A 19225-nucleotide genomic window follows, 5' to 3' on the forward strand; every position below is an offset into this window, starting at 1 on the left:
CTTTATCTCAGAAATAAAGAATTGTATTGTCCAATCAGTACAGAGCCACCATAAGGCATCGATGGAGATTTATAAGCCTTAAAATTTCAGTCTGACACTACCTACAGGCATAGCATAGTGGATAAAGGCATTGGTTAATGCAGTGCAGTTGCCTGAAGGTTCTGAGTTCAATCCCAGGCAATGCACTAAGGTGAATCACAAGACACCTAAAGAAAGCTGAAATGTACACCAGCCAAAAACATAGCGAAAGCAACAATAAAGATGAGGACATGAGTTTGACTAATATAAACAGTGAACATACTATCCTACAATGTCATTCTAAAAAATGGCTGAGGACAGCTGCATAAAGAAGTACCAATCTCTAAATGTGAAGGGAACCTGTAGAAGACCCAGATTGTGAAGCATGATTTTCAGATGTTGAGTTTCACAGAGACAATGACAGATGCACAAGACCTTTGGTTTTTTGCTATGCTTGAGGAGACATAAAAGGCATCCACAACGCTCTTGAAGTGATTAACATTAAGGAAGGGCATCCAGCTGTAGAAACCAAGCAAAACCAGACAGGAGCCTGGTATAGCTTACCAGTTCCAGTCAAACCATCTAACCCATGCTAGCATGGAAAACAGACACTAAATGATGATGGATGATGATTATCATCAAAATCTCAAAGTTACAGGATAATGCATGATTAATTTAAAACAATGAATAAATAAGCATTATATTTGATAGAATAATCTGAATGTTAAAGGGTTCAAATGTCCGATGTCAAACATGTGAGCAACACCCAAACATCTCATCCTCATTACAAACACCTCAGCAATATTTCTATATCAATTTCTTGTACTGTAACTAAAATGAGAGAAAAAAAAATATAAAACAAAGATATATCAGTTGTGCCAAGGAATAGAAAGAAGAAATTTTAAGTCAAAAATGTTGACTAATTCAGCAAGAAAGAAGTTTAATGAATTAGCTCAACCAAAAACTGAATTGTATATACAGCTGTTTCTTTTTAAAACTATGCAACTGCCAATTATATTATTCCAATTAGCAAAGGCTATTGATTTTTTTTTTTTGCTATAATTCTTGTCAGTTATGTTTACTATTAAAATATATGCTGTATCCACACATTTGCTAATTGAACATGGTTTCCTTTCCTTTCAATACCTTAGGCAGTTTGGTAGTTTTCAACTACTTCCAAGTGAAGAGAGTTTAGTATGGATACATTTTTAAAAAAATAATTCACAAAAGTAGCCCATTTTTATATTTTACTAATGGATATGTTTCACATTTTCATTAAAGTATATCTTGATATAAATTTATATATAGGTGCAGGAGTGGCTGTGTGGTAAGTAGCTTGCTTACCAACCACATGGTCCCGGGTTCATTCCCACTGCATGGCACCTTGGGCAAGTGTCTTCTACTATAGCCTTGGGCCGACCAAAGCCTTGTGAGTGGATTTGGTAGACGGAAACTGAAAGAAGCCCGTCGTATATATGTATGTGTGTCTGTGTTTGTCCCCCCAACATCGCCTGACAACCGATGCTGGTGTGTTTATGTCCCCGTAACCTAGCAGTTCAGCAAAAGAGACCGATAGAATAAGTACTAGGCTTACAAAGAATAAGGCCTGGGGTCGATTTGCTCGACTAACGGCGGTGCTCCAGCATGGCCGCAGTCAAATGACTGAAACAAGTAAAAGAGTATATATCATCATTAACTTCAATATTCCATGGGTTGGATGTTTGACAGGGCAGAAGATTGTGTTGAGTTCCAATAACAAGCTATCACATTGTACTGGATAACTAATAGCCTTTCTTGTCACCAAGAACAAAGAATCAAAGCTACCTTGCAACTAACTCCTTCTTGATCATATCTGTTGCAACTACCAGTAACGAAATGTTCAGAGAAAGTAAAAAGCTAACCAACAAAATAAATGTAACAAGCTTCCAGTTTTCTACACTTCACACATGAAATACACAGCATATTCTTACATTAAGATATTATACAATTGGAGTGTTAAATGATGGCTCTCTCTCTCTCTCTCTCTCTCTCTCTCTCTCATGATCAATCAGTTACTTATGTATTTCATAAAGCTATTCAAACAAAGATGAAGGCATTCATCTACAATAACTGAAAGCAGTTAAATAAACCAATATTTTACTATTTGAATAATAACATATTGTTATATTTGGGGACGGTCATTTTGCCAATAAACACACACACTATTTATTTTATCTTCACATTAGCTTTATTATTATTATTATTATTAATTGACTTTCCGTTCTTTGTGTTTCTTCTTTTCTCTGGTCTTGTCCTGTCTATTTTGAACAGAGAGAAGAGGAGATAGTCACTGAAGAGGTCACAGAATGTGTGACCAAAGAATTCTGATGAATAAACTAATAATAATAAGAGCACTCAGAGAGGGCATATCTCCGCCAAAGGCAACACCAACATCCTCTCAACAATTAGCCAGAGATTATTTTTAAAATGAGAATAACAGAAATAAACTCGACTGCTCTCACAAACAAGAATGCTAAAAATAAACCTGACCACTCAAAAATTAAGTAAAAACACCAGAAAAATAATCCAGAATCCTTGTCCAGTACTGGATCGATCCCAAAATCTAATCCGTTCATGTCAGTCACGAGGCCAAATATCCTTAAAAGTTTCATCAAAATCCATCCAGCAGTTATTGAGATATCTTGTCCACAGACAAACAAACAAACGCGACTGAAAACAAAGCCTCCGCCTTTGCTAAGGCGGAGGTAATAATAATATAAAGCTAAATTAAAGATCAAATAAATAGTGCATGTGTTTATTGACAAAATGACCATACCTATATATAAATGTAAAAGTTACAACACACAATTTGATATCAAGAATCTTGCAAAACAAACACATCATCATCGTTTAACGTCCGCTTTCCATGCTAGCATGGGTTGGACGATTTGACTGAGGACTGGCAAGCCAGAAGGCTGCACCAGGCTCCAATCTGATCTGGGAGAGTTTCTACAGCTGGATGCCCTTCCTAACACCTATCACTCCGAGAGTGTAGTGGGTGCTTTTACGTGCCACCGGCACAAAGGCCAGTCATACGGTACTGGCAACGGCCACGCTCAATGTAACAAGCTTCCAGTTTTCTACACTTCACACATGAAATACACAGCATATTCTTACATTAAGATATTATACAATTGGAGTGTTAAATGATGGCTCTCTCTCTCTCTCTCTCTCTCTCTCTCTCTCTCTCTCTCTCTCTCTCTCTCTCATGATCAATCAGTTACTTTTTAAAATGAGAATAACAGAAATAAACTCGACTGCTCTCACAAACAAGAATGCTAAAAATAAACCTGACCACTCAAAAATTAAGTAAAAACACCAGAAAAATAATCCAGAATCCTTGTCCAGTACTGAATCGATCCCAAAATCTAATCCGTTCATGTCAGTCACGAGGCCAAATATGTAAATGTAAATGTAAATGTAATAATATAATAATGAGCTTATTGCATACAGTACTCAGGTACACCACAATAACTAAAATTATATAAAATTAAAATGACATGAAATCAGAATAAGAACATTTTTAAACTTAAAATAGTAGCAAATAATTGGTTTTATATTTACCGTAATATCTTCAAGTACTTTAATACCTTCCTTCTCTGAGGAACATTTTTCATATGCCTGAGAAAATCAGGAAATATAGAGTACACCATTTGCAAAAATATTGAATATAAATTTTATCCAGAAAATTAATTCTTTCTTAATGAAACAATTTGATCCCACTGCATATTTTTTAATGACCTCCAAGGAAAAATATAAAATAAAGAAAATTCTATTTGAACTCTCTATTGTCTGTATTACTAGACTATCTGATAGACAAAATGAATGTGCTTCAGTTGTGTAGATTTATAGAATGTATGTTTGATAAATATTACATACCAATTACAATATCACACTCAAGACATGCAGAATACTAGGAATGGTAGACATTGACAAATCAAACTGTTTGATACTAACCTCAAACAAAGATTTTGGTGTAGGATATTGGAAAACAATCGCATTAGCAATATCAGAACTAACATTCTTGAACTGTTGGAGTTGTAACTTCCACATCCCTTGTATATTAGATGATCCGTGAGTGTTATTACCTTTCGCATTGTGAAAGGAAAACTCAGACTGCAAACGATCTTTCCTAAAAGTGATAGTTGAAAGCAACGTTATTATGAGAGATGAAAACTATGATATAGATACATTTATAACAATGGTGTAGATCTCATACAGAATCATCATCATAATTTAATCTCCATGTTTCATGCTGCTATGGGTTGGACAGTTTGACAGGATCCATTGGGCCTAAAGATGCATCATGTTCCAATGTCTGCTTTGGTATGGTTTCTGTGACCGGATGCCCTTCCTAACACCAGTCACTTTACAGAAAGTATTTGGTGCTTTTATCATGCCAACAGCACTATTGAAATCACAATGCAGCTCACAAAACTATGAATACCAAAGGAGTTGAGGGTTATGCTATGGGGCAAGAGGTAAGAGTATGAGCAGGTTCTTGTACAAGAACTGCATGGTAACTCAGTTTGTAGGAGAGGGAGAGAATAATCAGCAGGAGACGGTGTCCAGGTGGCCCCTCAAAGCTCAAGGTAAGTACAAGTAAGTGGCATTATTTTAAGATTCTAAGGGGAAGCAGAAGAGGAGGAGATGAAGTGGTAGGCTGCACTTGTAAAAGAAGTTAGGGAGGGTTGAAAGATAATGACCGAAGAGTCATGAATTCGGGAGGGTAGAGATGCAGAAGAGAGTAGATGGAGGGAGAAGTGACCGAATAGTAATGACATGGAAGGAGGACAGGACAGAAAGATGATATGGTGAGATTAGGCTGCAGGAGTAAGTGGTGTAGAGATAGGCATCATGCATTATGAGATGTAGTTTTGTACATTTAGGTGGAAAGTGTCAATCATTGAAATGTGTAGGTGGAGAGTATAAGTGTGTGTGTATGTGTATATATATATATATATATATATATATATACAGCACTTCTAGAACTCAGTATCACTGAAGTGGAATGGTTTTAATCTGATCATAGACTATATCTAAGACATTCTGGAATATAGAATATCTATATATTGTGTGTATATTATTGCCCCCGTGCCATCCATCCGCTACAGAAACCATGTGTGTGTTGTATCACAACACTACGACAGAACTATTTCACCTCAACTGGCCCTGCTCTCTTCAACATCATGCCAGCCTACATAAAGGAGAAAAGTGATTTCACGGCATTCAAACAATCCCTAGATGATTACTTCCAACAAATACAACACCCGGATACACCTCTGAAAACAATAACTCTCTGCTTGAACGGGCTATGGTGCCCAAGAGCTGACTGTGTATCTCTTCCAGGTGGTACTATTAAATGAGACATGGCTTGGCCAACTTTGGTTAAAACTTATCTAAGTAATCTAAGTATGTCTCCAGGCAACAGATAAAACAAAAATAATATCCAAGAACAAGCTGGGCCAATACACCAATTAATGTAGCAGACTAACTTGCCTTCAAAGAAATCTCTGTTAAATTAATGAGGCAGGTTTAAGGTTTTATTCCAAAGACGGTATTGTTATGGCAAGCTATCTAGTCATGGAAATCTTCTGAATTAGATGCTTCCTCTACCACTGAGTATTTAGCTGGTTACCCCTGTATTATAAGGCAGCTCAACAAGAGCAAACTGCAATTACCAGTTAAATGCATTCATATAAAAACACCTGTGTCAGTGCCACATAGAAAGCACCCAGTCCACTCTGTAAAGTGGTTGGTGTTAAGAAGGGCATCCAGCCATAGAAACAGACAAATGGAACCCAGTGCACCTCTCTGGCTGACCAGCTCTGATTAAACTGTCCAGCTCATGCCAGCATGGAAACTAGATGTTAAATGATGATGATGATGAATTATACCTTTGCAATGCTTTCTTTTACTCACTCACACTTATCAGGTCATTCACAGATAAGAAAAAAAAAATAGGGACCAGGCAAGTAAAACTGATGTCATCTCCAGGAGTTGGCTTTGCTTTGAGTTAATTTTCTTCATTCCATTAAGACCTTCTTTAGAATAGCAGAGTTTTACTAAGATTGTAGATTAAGTTGATGTTTATTCTTTTCAGAACAAGGTATTATAGAGTTATTGGCACTCTCAGAGCTGTGTCTATAGGTGCAGGCATGGATGTGTGGTTGAGAAGCTTGCTTTCCAACTATGCAGACTTGGGTTCGGTCTCACTGTATAGCACCTTGGGCAAATGTCTTCTACTATAGCCCCAAGCAAAGCAAAACCTTGTAAGTGGATCTGGTAGATGGAAACTGAAAGAAGCCCATTGAATATTTATATACAAGTATGTATATATTTTGGGGTGTACCCTTGTCTTGATATCATTTGATAATTGTAAATGAACATCAATGTCATACAAACAATGATGTTCATTTCCAGGTTTCAATGGTGAAATATTACCCCCCTTTGAAACAAGTGAGGTTTGGCAACAGGAAAAGCATCCAGCAATAGAAAAATCTGCCTCAACAAATTGTCTGGCTAATGCAAATATTAGAAAAGTAGACATTAAACATTGATGATGAATAGAAAGATAAGACAGTCTCACATAAATAATTATTTACACTTGTTAAACAAACAAACACACACACACACACACACACACACAAACACACACACATGAATAGAATGTCCCAACAATAATTTCAAGTGTTTTTCTCTCTTTTTTTTTATTTCTACTTTTACAACATTTTTATAACACCATTAACGACAGTGTATCATTGCACAATAGATTAGTTTTTTTGTAAATTCCCTTCACAACTGGACGTTTTAAAAACAAATAAAATCGTTTGTGAATTAGGAAGATGGAAAAAAACCATTGCTTGCATTTCAATGAAATGTATTGATTATATACTATTACTGAAGAGTCATGTGACTGTACAACAACACAGGTGATTCTTCCCCTCGCCTCTCTTACTGGCTGTGGTTTTACTTCTATTCTGTTAGCTTCTTACTCTATTGTTTTCTCCCTCTCTGTATTTTGCTAATTGCTTTGTTCTGATGCCTAGGGGCTCGTGAAACATATACATACACACAATATAGATTTTTAATAGAAGATAGAAAATACTGTCGCTGTTGGCAACAACTAATTATCTCAATGACGTAGTGAAGTCAAAGATAAAATCTATTTCTAAGAGAATTAGTGTTTGTCTTGTTTTACGTTATACCTTTTATTTCTTTCAGTCATTAGATTGTGGCCATGCTGGGGCATTACCTGGAAGAAATTATAGTCGAATGAATCAACCACTTTACAGAGTGTACTACTAGGTACTTTGTTTTTTAAGCCTGGTATTTAGTCCATCAGTCCCTATTGTTTAACCACTAAGTTATGGGGACATAAACACATGAATACCTGTTGTCATGTGGGGGGGGGCATACACACACACACACATATATGTATATATACGACGGGCTTCTGTCAGTTTCCATCTACCAAATCCACTCACAAGACTTTGGTCAGCCTTAGGCTACAGTAGAAGACAATTGTCCAAGGATCCATGCAGAGGGACTGAACCCAGAACCATGTGGTTGGGAAGCAAGCTTCTTATCACACAGTCACACCTGCACCCAAAACTCTAGTGACTAAGTCTTAGATCATTATCATCATCATCTTTATTATAATGCCCACTTTTCCATGCTTGCATGGGTTGGATGAAGTTTCATTGAGGCAGATTTTCTACAACCAGATGCCCTTCCTGTCACCAATCCTCATTTATTTCCAAGCAAAGTAATATTTCTCCAAGACAAGACATGTTTTTTCAAAAGATATGAAGGACACTGCCTGCATGATGGTGACATTTGTTTACAACTATCACATGAAATCAAGACAAAGTGACAGTAACACACACACACATGCATATATATGCATATATATATATCATCATCATCATCATCATCGTTTAACGTCCGCTTTCCATGCTAGCATGGGTTGGACGATTTGACTGAGGACTGGTGAAACCGGATGGCAACACCAGGCTCCAATCTAATTTGGCAGAGTTTCTACAGCTGGATGCCCTTCCTAACGCCAACCACTCAGAGAGTGTAGTGGGTGCTTTTACGTGTCACCCGCACGAAAACGGCCACGCTCGAGATGGTGTCTTTTATGTGCCACCCGCACAAGCCAGTCCAGGGGCACTGGCAACGATCTCACTTGAAAATCCTACGGGAGCCAGTCAGGCAGTACTGGCAACGGCCACGCTCAAAATGGTGCATCTCATGTGCCACCCGCACAAGAGCCAGTCCAGGGGCACTGGCAACGATCTTACTTGGCTTGCCGGGTCTTCTCACGCACAGCACATTTCCAAAGGTCTCGGTCAGTAGTCATCGCCTCGGTGAGGCCCAATGTACGAAGGTCTTGCCTCACCACCTCAGCCCAGGTCTTCCTGGGCCTACCTCTTCCACGGGTTCCCTCAACTGTTAGGGTGTGGCACTTTTTCACGCAGCTATCCTCATCCATTCTCACCACATGTCCATACCAGTGCAATCGTCTCTCTTGCACACCACAACTGATGCTTCTAATGTTCAGCTTTTCTCTCAAGATACTTACACTCTGACGGGTATTCACATTGACATTACACATCCAACGGAGCATACTGGCTTCCCAACGGAGCATATATATATATATATATATATATATATATAGTTGAAATTTACAGTAAAAAATAAAGACGAAGACAGGTGTATGAACAACAAGCAGGTGTATTAGTTTCACACTCGGGAAAGTGAGAAAGTCTTTTACATTTCGAGCCTATGCTCTTCAACAGAAAGGAATATGAGAAAATAAACAGAGAGAGAATAAAAAGAGTTTGTATATTTAGCAGTCAAGGTGATGGTGAGAAACTGAAGTGGCTGGCAGTGAGGTATGGTAGATATGTGGGGGTATGAAGAGTATGCAGGTAAGCACATGAGGGAAAGAGGAGGGGGCCTGCCAGTGGGTAGTGTACATGCATGATGGGATGGAGTTATGTTGGAAGGATGGGTTGTGAGGGAGTTTAGACAGAGAACAGATTGGGTGTGAATGTGTGTGTGTAAGAGGGTTACATGACCTTCCATGATTTCATTTAGCTTGACGTGTCTTCTCAATCCACTCACAAGGTTTTGGTCAGCCCGGGACTATAGTTGAAGACACTTGCCCAAGGTGCCATTCAGTGTGAATGAACTCAAGACCATGTGGTTGGCAAGCAAATTTGTTACCACAACAGGTGCATCCACACCTGTGCCTACTGAACTCACATTCAATTATCTCTAGTACTATAATCACTCAGCCACAGTTCTCCTGTTAGTAAAATATATAATTATCAGAAGACTATAATGACAATGTAGGTAACAAAAGTGGTCTTACTTTCCAGGTTTCTCACCAACAGCTTTCGTAAATGATTTAATGAGATTAGTAATGCCAGAGCTTGACTGTATAAGTTGACAATTAAACAAATTCTTTAATTGCAGAGTTAAAAATGCCTGCAATGGAAAATTAACATTAGAAACAGAAAGATTCATTGCACATGTACATTAACAATCTCTTTCTTAATTTAAAACATCTCAGTGGTAAATAGACATTACGATATAGTGATTACAAACTATTGAACACTAACTAGAATTGTTAAAATGGTTTTAAAAAGTCAGAAGACTTTTTAAGTATATAAGAAGACTTTCTTACATATATATAAACGCACATACATCTGTGTGTGTGTGTATACATGTGTATGTGTGTGTATACACGTGTGTGTGTGTGTATACACGTGTGTGTGTGTGTGTATACACGTGTAGTGGGTGCTTTTACATGCCACCGGCACGAATATGTATGTATATACATATATACAAATACATACATATATTTGCATACACACATACACCCACACACACACACACACACAAGCTGGAAATAAACACTACAGAAAATAAAACAAGTTTACACTTTGATCATATATCTTATTTCACTTTTAAAAATCCTTTTATCATTGTCAATATCATCATTTAACACTCACTTTCCCATGCTTGCATGGATCATACAAAGTTTGTGGAGGCAGATTTTCTACAGTCAGATGCCTTTCCTGTTGCCAACCCTCACCTGTTTTCAAACAAGGTAATATTTCCCATGGCCAGACATGTTTTTTGTGTCAAATGACATCACTTGTATGATGGTGCTGTTGTTAACTATCATTACATGATGTTAGAACAAGGGTACACTCAAACACATAAACACGCACGCACACACACACACACACACACACACACACACACACACACACACACCTGGCACCACTTAAATTCTCAGTCACTGTCACTGAAATAAGAAAATTAATCATTAACAAACCTCTTCAATGGAAAGACGATCATCAATTCCATTTTTCGCTTTTCTCTGAGAAGACTGATGTGAACCACTTCTTTTACTGACTCTGGTAAAGAAAAAAATATAGAGTATTTTATTAAACTTGCTATATACATCATTAAAACTTTTTAATAGCTTTCCTACACTGCTTTATATGTTTATCATGTCTGTTCTATCAAACTCTTAATCAGCTTTTCATTCAATCCTAATTCCCTTAGCTCTTCTCCCATCATTCACCAACCTCAGCATCATTTTCATTTAACATTCACTTTTCCATGCTTGCATGAGTTGGACAGAATTTGTTGAAGCAGATTTTCAGCAGTCTAACGCCCCTCCTGCTGCCAACCCACATCTATTTCCAAAGTAATATTTCCATATGGCCAGACGTGTTTCTCACAGAAGACAAGGAAATGGAACAACTTTGCTTGAATTACAATGATGATCATTTACAACCATCACATGAGGTCAAGAAAATGTACACACACACACACACATACATATGGTGGGCTCCTTCCAGTTTCCATCTCCCAAAACCACTCACAAGCCTTTGGTTAGCCCAGGGTTATAAGAAGAAACTTGCCCAAGGTGCCATACAGTGAGATTAAACCCAAGACCACATGGTTAGTAAGCAAATTTCATAATCACACAGCCATGCCATTCTACATTATATTTACACATAATTAACTATATTACTATGAACAACTACTATCAACCCATACTTACAGTAATAGTTTGTGCAAATCTCAGTAACATTTCTCTTAATATCTAGTTATCTAGTTATGCTTGTTATCATTTTGAATTTGTACCAATTCTTTTCTCAGAAATTCAAAGTGATTAAAATCAGAATAAAGAAATGTAGCCAGAAGTGAGTCTTTGGTAAAGTAACAACTCTGGATATGTGTTTCGTCTTAAGACTTCCTCAGTGAAGAATAAGTCTTATCAGTGCTTACAAGTGAAGAATAAGTCTTAACAGTGCTTACAAGGACTTAGAATGGTTATAAGAAACCTATGTATTCTCAAATTCATTCTAAAGTCTAGTAAATACTGACAAGATTATACTTTGCTGAGGAGGTTTAATAAAATGGAAACATGTCCTAAGTTGTTACTGTACTTACCAAAGATTAGGCTCATTCCCAACTGCAAAGTTTTCTAAAACAGCAGGGTGTGGTTTGAGGGAGATTTGGTTGCTATTTCTAGCAGATTAAGTAATCATATAGCTGCCCCCCTCACTGACTCAATTACCAATTAGTGATAGCTTCTGCTAGGCTTTATGTCCCCTGTATCCAGTTCCCAGTTTCTAGAACTTCCAGTTACACTCATGTTTCTCGATAGTATTAGAGGTGGAGTTTACATACAAGAAATAAAAACTGATGTACATCAATGGTAATGCCTCTTATATAACACTGCTTTCTTGCTCTCCATTTTCCTCCAGGTTTATGAGAAACAAGGAAGGATATGATAGCAATTATTGGTCAAAAGAATACATCAGTATGAATATGTACAAAATCTAGTTACATGACAACTCAAGTTTTTCTTTTTTTTTTTTTGTTCAGTTTGTTTTTCTTTTTGAAAGATTGGAATGTAAATAATTTAAAATAACAAAAATAATAAAAGATTTCAAAGGATCATCATCATCATCCTCATCATCATCATTATTATTTAACATCCGTTTTTCTATGCTAGCATGGGTCAGACAGGTCTGGCAGGTGCTACCAAGCAAGAGGGCTGTACCAGGCTCCAGATGTCTGCTTTGGCATAGTTTCTACAGCTGGGTGTCCTTCCTGGTGCCACCCACTTTACAGAGTGTACTGGGTGCTTTTTAAATGGCACCAGCATGGCTGCTTTTTCCACATGGGGCTGGCCAGGTGCTTTTTACATGGTTCCAGCATGAGTGCTCTGTACAGGGCACCGGCACAGGTGCTTCCTACATGGTGCCAGCACAAGTTCTTTTGATACACAGCACTAACACAGACACTTTTTACATGAATCCGGCATGGGTACATTTTATGTGTTGTTGGCATGGATGCTTTTAATGTGGCACCAGCACAGATGCTTTTTACATGGCACCATTCCCCGGAGGATCGCCAAAGCATAGTTTTATTGGATTTCTCCTTTGCTCCTGATGAAATGTAGAAAATTTCAACTTATCACAAGCATATCCTAACCCAGCGTTTGTCATAGAAGGGCATGTGGGGATTGAAAAGGAGGCAGACAAATTACCATCATCATCATCATTGTTTTAACATCCACATTTCCTTCCTTCTTCATTCTTCTATCATCGCTTTCTCTCTCTCTCTCTCTCTCCTTCTCTCTCTTCTATCTAGCCTCTCAATTATTTGCCTTACGTAAACAAACATATCACAGAATAGCGAGGACTATTTTAGTGTTACAAGATACAAGACAATGTCATGATAGAATTCACCCAACACACAGTGTAAAGCAGTTTAGAAACAAGCAGAGACAATATAAAGTCAAGAGAACTCTTTAGTCTTGTCATAGATATGACAACCTCCCTAGTGTTGGTGCTATGATGAAACACTTCCAATACACTCTGTGAAGGGGTTAGTGATTGAATTGAGATAGGACTGAAAGGACTCTTTTAATTTTGCTGAGGACATAACAACTTCTCATGCGCTGGTACTACAATAAAATGCATCTAATACACTCTATAAAATGGTTAGTGACTAAAAACGGGTATTCAACTATGAAAGCCATGCAAAAAATGAAACATACAAGCAAAGCATGGAACTTCAACCTACCTACGAAGGTAGTAACTCTAAACAGCTTAAACCCATGCTGGCATGGAAAGCAGATGTAAAAGGATGATGATGATGACAAAGAGAGCTTCTATGTGATCATCTGGCTTGCTAGAAATAGCAGCCAAATACTCTTAAATCATATCCTACAATATTTAAACAGGGATGACACATTGAACAATGTAGTTCTCAATATATATAAAAAAAAAGGGTGGAATTGCCAAAGGCAAACTGCCTTTGATCTTAGATCTGCTCAGTCAGAGCTGACTTTGGGTTAAACAGCAACAATAAATCATACAAGACAATGTTCCATTGTAGACCAAACACATTAACATTTTGTAGAGCAAAAATCATTGGATATTAAAGTTACTGTCTTTATCAACTTACTGGCTTCCAATATCTGATCCAATGACTGCTAACATCACAGAGTAACCTGGGTAGAGAGACTGGATATTCTCAGCATATTGGTCTAATGATGACACATTACTCATAGCCATACTATTCTGTTTTGAATTAAGAAAAAATACATTAACTATAAAAACTTCAAAACATTTCAAGAATACATTATTTACATTTGACAGATATTTGTCCTCATCTCGTTTGTCGCTAACACGTTTTGGCTGATATACCCTCCAGCCTTCATCAGGTGTCTTTGGGAAATTTCAAACCTGGGTTCTCGTTCCGAAGGTATTTTTTTGATGTTGTTATTATTATTATTATTCAGGTCACTGCCTGGAATCAAACTCGGAATCTTGGGGTTAGTAGCCCACGCTCTTAACCACTATGCCATATGCCCGTGGGCAATTATGGAGTGAATTTTAGGGCTTATAAATTTAATATTTTCCTATCCTTCCTTAATACCAGTTCTCATATGCTACTCATATCTGCACTCGGTCAGCTTAGGAGGTTGTTGTATCCTAGCATATGTGCTGCTTCTTTTAGTTTTCGTATTTTCCAGTGGTGTTCTCTGTCCATTATTTTAGCTTCATCCCACAGGGGGAGGTGGTCTCCATTTTTCCATACATGATCAGCTATACTCGATTTATCAATATCTCCTCATGTTACAGCTTTGCGATGTTCGTCTACTCTTATTTTGAAGGGGTGGCATGTTTCGCCTTTGTATAACCTACCACAGCTGCATGGGATGGAGTACATGCAGTCTTTGGTCATATTCTCCTCTATTGATGGTTTTACTCAAAGGAGATACTTGCGAAGTGTTGTATTATTCATGATTCTGTCCTGATGCCATATGGGCCGCATATCTTTTGTATCTTTTCGGAGAGACTTTTCACATAGGGTAGACAGACTGTGGACCGTTTATTGGTTTCATCCTTTCATTTCTTCATAATTGGAGTGGATAGTACTATACATAATTCCTCATCTCTTAAATATAAAACTGTATTTCAAGAATATATTGGAATGTTTCAAAGAAAGGAGATGAGAAAATTAAGTTAAATTTCCAAAAGAAACCCCCAGTATAATCACATCTTTTTGTTATATTTCTTTAACCTTAATGTTGAACTATTTACATATACTTATTCACCTTAATCTATTGAGACTTCTTCCTGAAATCTAACAAGTGAGTGTAGTGGTACAGCTAGTCACAGTGCCATACAAGGACACTGGTTTCAAATTTTGTGGGAGGGACCTAGTCAATTACACCGACCCCAGTGTTCAACTCGTACTCATTTTATCGACCCTGAAAAGATGAAAAGCAAAGTCAAACTCAGCAACATTTGAACTCAGTACATAAAGACAGACGAAATACCACTCAGCATTTTACCCAGCATGCTAATGACTCTGCCAAATCGCCGCCTTGTACCATATAAGGATATTGTAGTAACATTGATAAATGAAAGAACTACTTATGTCACAGACAATCACCATCATCATCGTCGTTGTTTAACGTCTGCTTTCCATGCTGGCATGGGTTGGACGATTTGACTGAGGACTGGCGAGTCAGATGGCTGCACCAGGCCCCAATCTGATCTGGCAGAGTTTCTACAGTTGGATGCCCTTCCTAGTGCCAACCACTCCGAGAGTGTAGCGGGTGCTTTTACGTGTCACCGGCATGAGGGCCAGACAGGCAGTACAACTTAGACAATACAAAGAGAAAGAACATCAAGTATAAGACATCATCTTTTCTAGTCTTTGACCAACATCCAAAAGCTATTCTTGACACACATTAAACATCAGAAAGACAAGCATTTTAAGTATAATGTGATGGCAGTTCTTTGTGTCCAAACTTCATGAAGAAGAGAAGCAAGTCCTTAAGTGGCTATGTAAACCATTCCTTCAATGACAGGCTCTGTCACACTTGAGGTAAATATAAAGGCTTTGATCAGATAGAGATCATGACAATGAGTCTTTCCTTCTTTGGCATTTCTCATCCATCACAGTTTCTCTGGCCTTCTTAAAGTTGTTTCCAGTTTCACACCTCCCTCTGTGCGATGGCTTCATTCCACTTCGTGCAATCTATTCTTGCCTGGGTAAACTGATCCTCAACTGATCCACAAAATGCTCCCAAGGGACTCCTCTGTCTGTCTTACTCTGGCTGAACTCACTGTAGAAAATGCCCTTTGGCATTCTGGATTTGTCCATGTGTGAGACATGGCCTGCCCATCTGAGCTGTCAGTAGAGCAGCATTGTTTCCATGCTACCACAATAAACTTTACAAACAACTTCATCAAGTGATATGTTCCTTCACTTCAAGTTGCATTATCATAACTCATTTCTAAACATCATCAGTGCAATATTCACAGTATAAGTTACAAACAAAACATTAACCAAACAAAGTGTCAGTAAATCTTCTCCTATAATTCCACAAAACATATTAAATGATGTTCATCAACATAAAAATATACCTCAGCAATCAAACAATGAATACCTTTACAGACACTAGCTAATCTTGAGTTGAAATGTAACCATACAACATAATCTAAATATTTCAACATATTAAATTCAATATATCAAATTCTATAAAGTGTTAATATATAAGCAAACTAGCATACAGCTTTTGTTCTATCCCATCAAATGGACTGAACACAATAAGAGTCAAAATTATAACACTATCTCTCATACTCAATCAATTACACAACTTCTCTTTATACTAGGCTTTTAACTGAGAAACTTTTTCTTCACAGTAAAACTAATTTACAAAGTTTTATCAGATTATGCAAATTTAAAACAATAACTTTTTCCATCTGATGATACATTTCAAAATTGTTTTTACAATGATAATTTTTACATAATTTTACATGTAAAAAAAAAGGGACTGAAGTGAAAATGTTTTTTACCGTTTTAAAGTGATCTAACATTTCAGTAAAGATGTCTAATGGTATCATTATCACAATATCTTTTTCATCAACGTCCAAATTCCAAGTTTTGACCTGAAGATAAGAATTGTAACAGATAATGCATAAGTTGGAAGGCAAAAATGATGATGTTGATTCCAAGAAAGAAGGACAGTGGCCAAAATTGTAGATAATCAAATTTTATTTACCGTTACATAATATGTATAGCCAAACCACAACAGGCAGGCATGTATAAAAACAGTTGGAAAGCAAACGAGGCAACACGAGTTATAGTTTCTTGTATGAATGTTGCTGTTTTCGTGTTTGCTAACTACTAGATGCTAAAATAGGGGTCAGATGAAGATAGAGTGAAGGTAAGTTTAGAAAGTCAATAGTATGAGACTTTCATGTCCCCGTCAATTAAGCAGCAGTGGAGAGAGAGACAGAGTGATACTGTCGAAATGAAAGTGAGTGAGAAAGGTAAGCTAGTGGTGGACAAGACAACTGTATCACTGGTGGATTCCATAGTTGTCCTTCTATGACGTTCTGTCGAGACGGTATTTCGAGCCAGTCAGCCTGCTCTCTGTCAGTTGTTCTCACCCACTGCATTTTCTTTACAAAATGCTAATATTTATAATTGTGCAGACTAGTTAGGAAAATGGATGTACCATTTTAACTACAGCTAAATTAATATAGGTCACACTTGTTTACCAAAACTCTTTATAGTATAGCAACATCAAGGGTCAAACGGAAAATGCTTTAATCAGCATTCCTTTTTGAAAAAACAATAGGTCGTATGGCTAGGGAGAATTCCAGATTCAGTTTCGAATCTCAGGCAAGCAGGGCCATACAAGGTTCTACAGAATGGACAAAGAATATTTCAATCAATTTATTACACTTGAGGGGAAAATTCTGTTTCTAATATTGATTTCAAATTTTGACACAAGGCCAGCAATTTCAGGGGAGGAGCCAAGTTGATTACATCGACCTCAGTATTCAACTAGTGCTTATTTTGTTCACTCCCAAAAGGATAACAGGCAAAGTTGACCTAGGTAGCATTTGAACTCAAAACGTAAAGAAGGATAAAACACTGCTAAGCATTTTGTCCGATGTACTAACAACTTTGCCAGCTTGCTGACTTAAATTCTGTTTTTAATACTGAAAATAAGAACAGAAGATAGAATCTAGATCAATTTCAAACAAAACCAACTGTTTTTGTTGCTTAGTTCTGTTCAAATAAGCCAATGAGATGACAGTAATCTGACTGATTGTTAGGGAACAATCTGAAGGTCTTACCTCTGATTTCAGGGTTTAAATGGTTTTATATGACAACCAAATCAATGAACTTGACTTGATACCTAATTTCCCCCATAACAAAATGGAAGAAATATCACCTGGATCAGCCAGGCTGTTTGGTGCTGAGTTGGCTCTGCTGGCCACAGTATTTGCTCCATTCCCTTCGTGCTCTTGCCATTCTCCTCCACATTGTTCCAAACACCTTTCCTAAATCATCTTCCCACATGATTGGAGATCTTCCAAGTGGCCTCTTCCATTTGCACGGGTACCACACGACAACTGCACAGGTCCATCTTTCTCTCCTCCATCAGGGGATTCAAGCCAGTCACCCCTTGCTAAGGACCTGCAGCTGTAGGTGCATATGGCAAGGTTAGCCAGTTTCCTTGGTGGCTTCTTACAACCTGAGATTCTCAGCACCCCCTTGTATGTATATACCTGACATGCTTTTCTCAGTCAACTGAATCCACCCATAAGGCTTTCATTAACCTGGAGCTATAGAAGATATTTGTCCCATGGTAGGGCAATAAGCTTCTTAATCAAACAGTTATGTATGTGCCTATACACAGCCATACCTGCACCTGGCCACTTAATTTATTAATTTTCATTACTTTTCCATGATTACTTCTCTGGTAGTTTACTTCATTAATTTGAATTTTCTTAAACATAATCTTTTATTCTTTTACTTGTTTCAGTCATTTGACTGTGACCATGCTGGAGCACTGCCTTTAGTCGAGCAAATCAGTCTCAAGACATTCTTTGTAAGCTCAGTACTTATTCCATCGGTCTTAGCATCGGTTGTCAAGCAATGTTGGGGAGACAAACACAGACACACAAACATACACACACACACACATATATATATATATATATATATATATATATATATTATATATATATAATTTTTTTTTTCCAGAATGAGATAAAAAACCAAGGCTGTGAAGATTTTAGAACATTTATAAATAAAAGGTCTTACAGCTGTTTCCAGGATATTATATAGTGTGTGTGTGTGTGCAACAGGCTTCATTCAGTTTCCGTCTACCAAATCCACTCACAAAGCTTTGGTCGGCTTGAGGCTATAGTAGAAGACACTAGCCCAAGGTGCCACGCAGTGGAACTGAACCCAGAACCATGTGGTTGGTAAGCAAGCTACTTGCCACACATCCCCTCCTGTGCCTATATAAATGAAAGATCAATCATTATTCATTATTTTTTATCTTTTACTTGCTTCAGTCATTAGACTGTAGCCATACTGGGGTACCGCCTTGAACTTTAATCAGATCAATCAACCCCAATACTTTCTTTTAAGCCTGGTATTTATTTTATCTGTTTTTTTTGCCAAACCACTAAGTTACAAGGACATAAACACACCAACACCTGTTGTCAAATGGTAAGGTGGGGGGGGGGGTGCAAAAAACAAACACACACACACATATGATGGGCTTTTTTCTGTTTCC

General features: G+C 37.5%; 1 protein-coding gene across 1 annotated transcript in view; it reads right to left on the reverse strand.

Moving 5' to 3' along the window:
- Positions 1-19225, reverse strand: part of LOC106875792 (structure-specific endonuclease subunit EME1) — a 33822-nt gene that overhangs the window by 1131 nt on the left and 13466 nt on the right. The window contains exons 5-10 of the mRNA XM_014924060.3: positions 16479-16571; positions 13570-13685; positions 10412-10493; positions 9440-9555; positions 4015-4189; positions 3622-3678 (exon numbers count right to left, since the gene is read on the reverse strand). Coding sequence (XP_014779546.1) covers positions 3622-3678; positions 4015-4189; positions 9440-9555; positions 10412-10493; positions 13570-13685; positions 16479-16571 — 639 coding nt within the window. The remainder of the gene's footprint in view (positions 1-3621; positions 3679-4014; positions 4190-9439; positions 9556-10411; positions 10494-13569; positions 13686-16478; positions 16572-19225) is intronic.

This window comes from Octopus bimaculoides, chromosome 5, assembly GCF_046866305.1.
Source record: "Octopus bimaculoides isolate indiv1 chromosome 5, ASM4686630v1, whole genome shotgun sequence".
Classification (NCBI taxonomy): domain Eukaryota; kingdom Metazoa; phylum Mollusca; class Cephalopoda; order Octopoda; family Octopodidae; genus Octopus; species Octopus bimaculoides.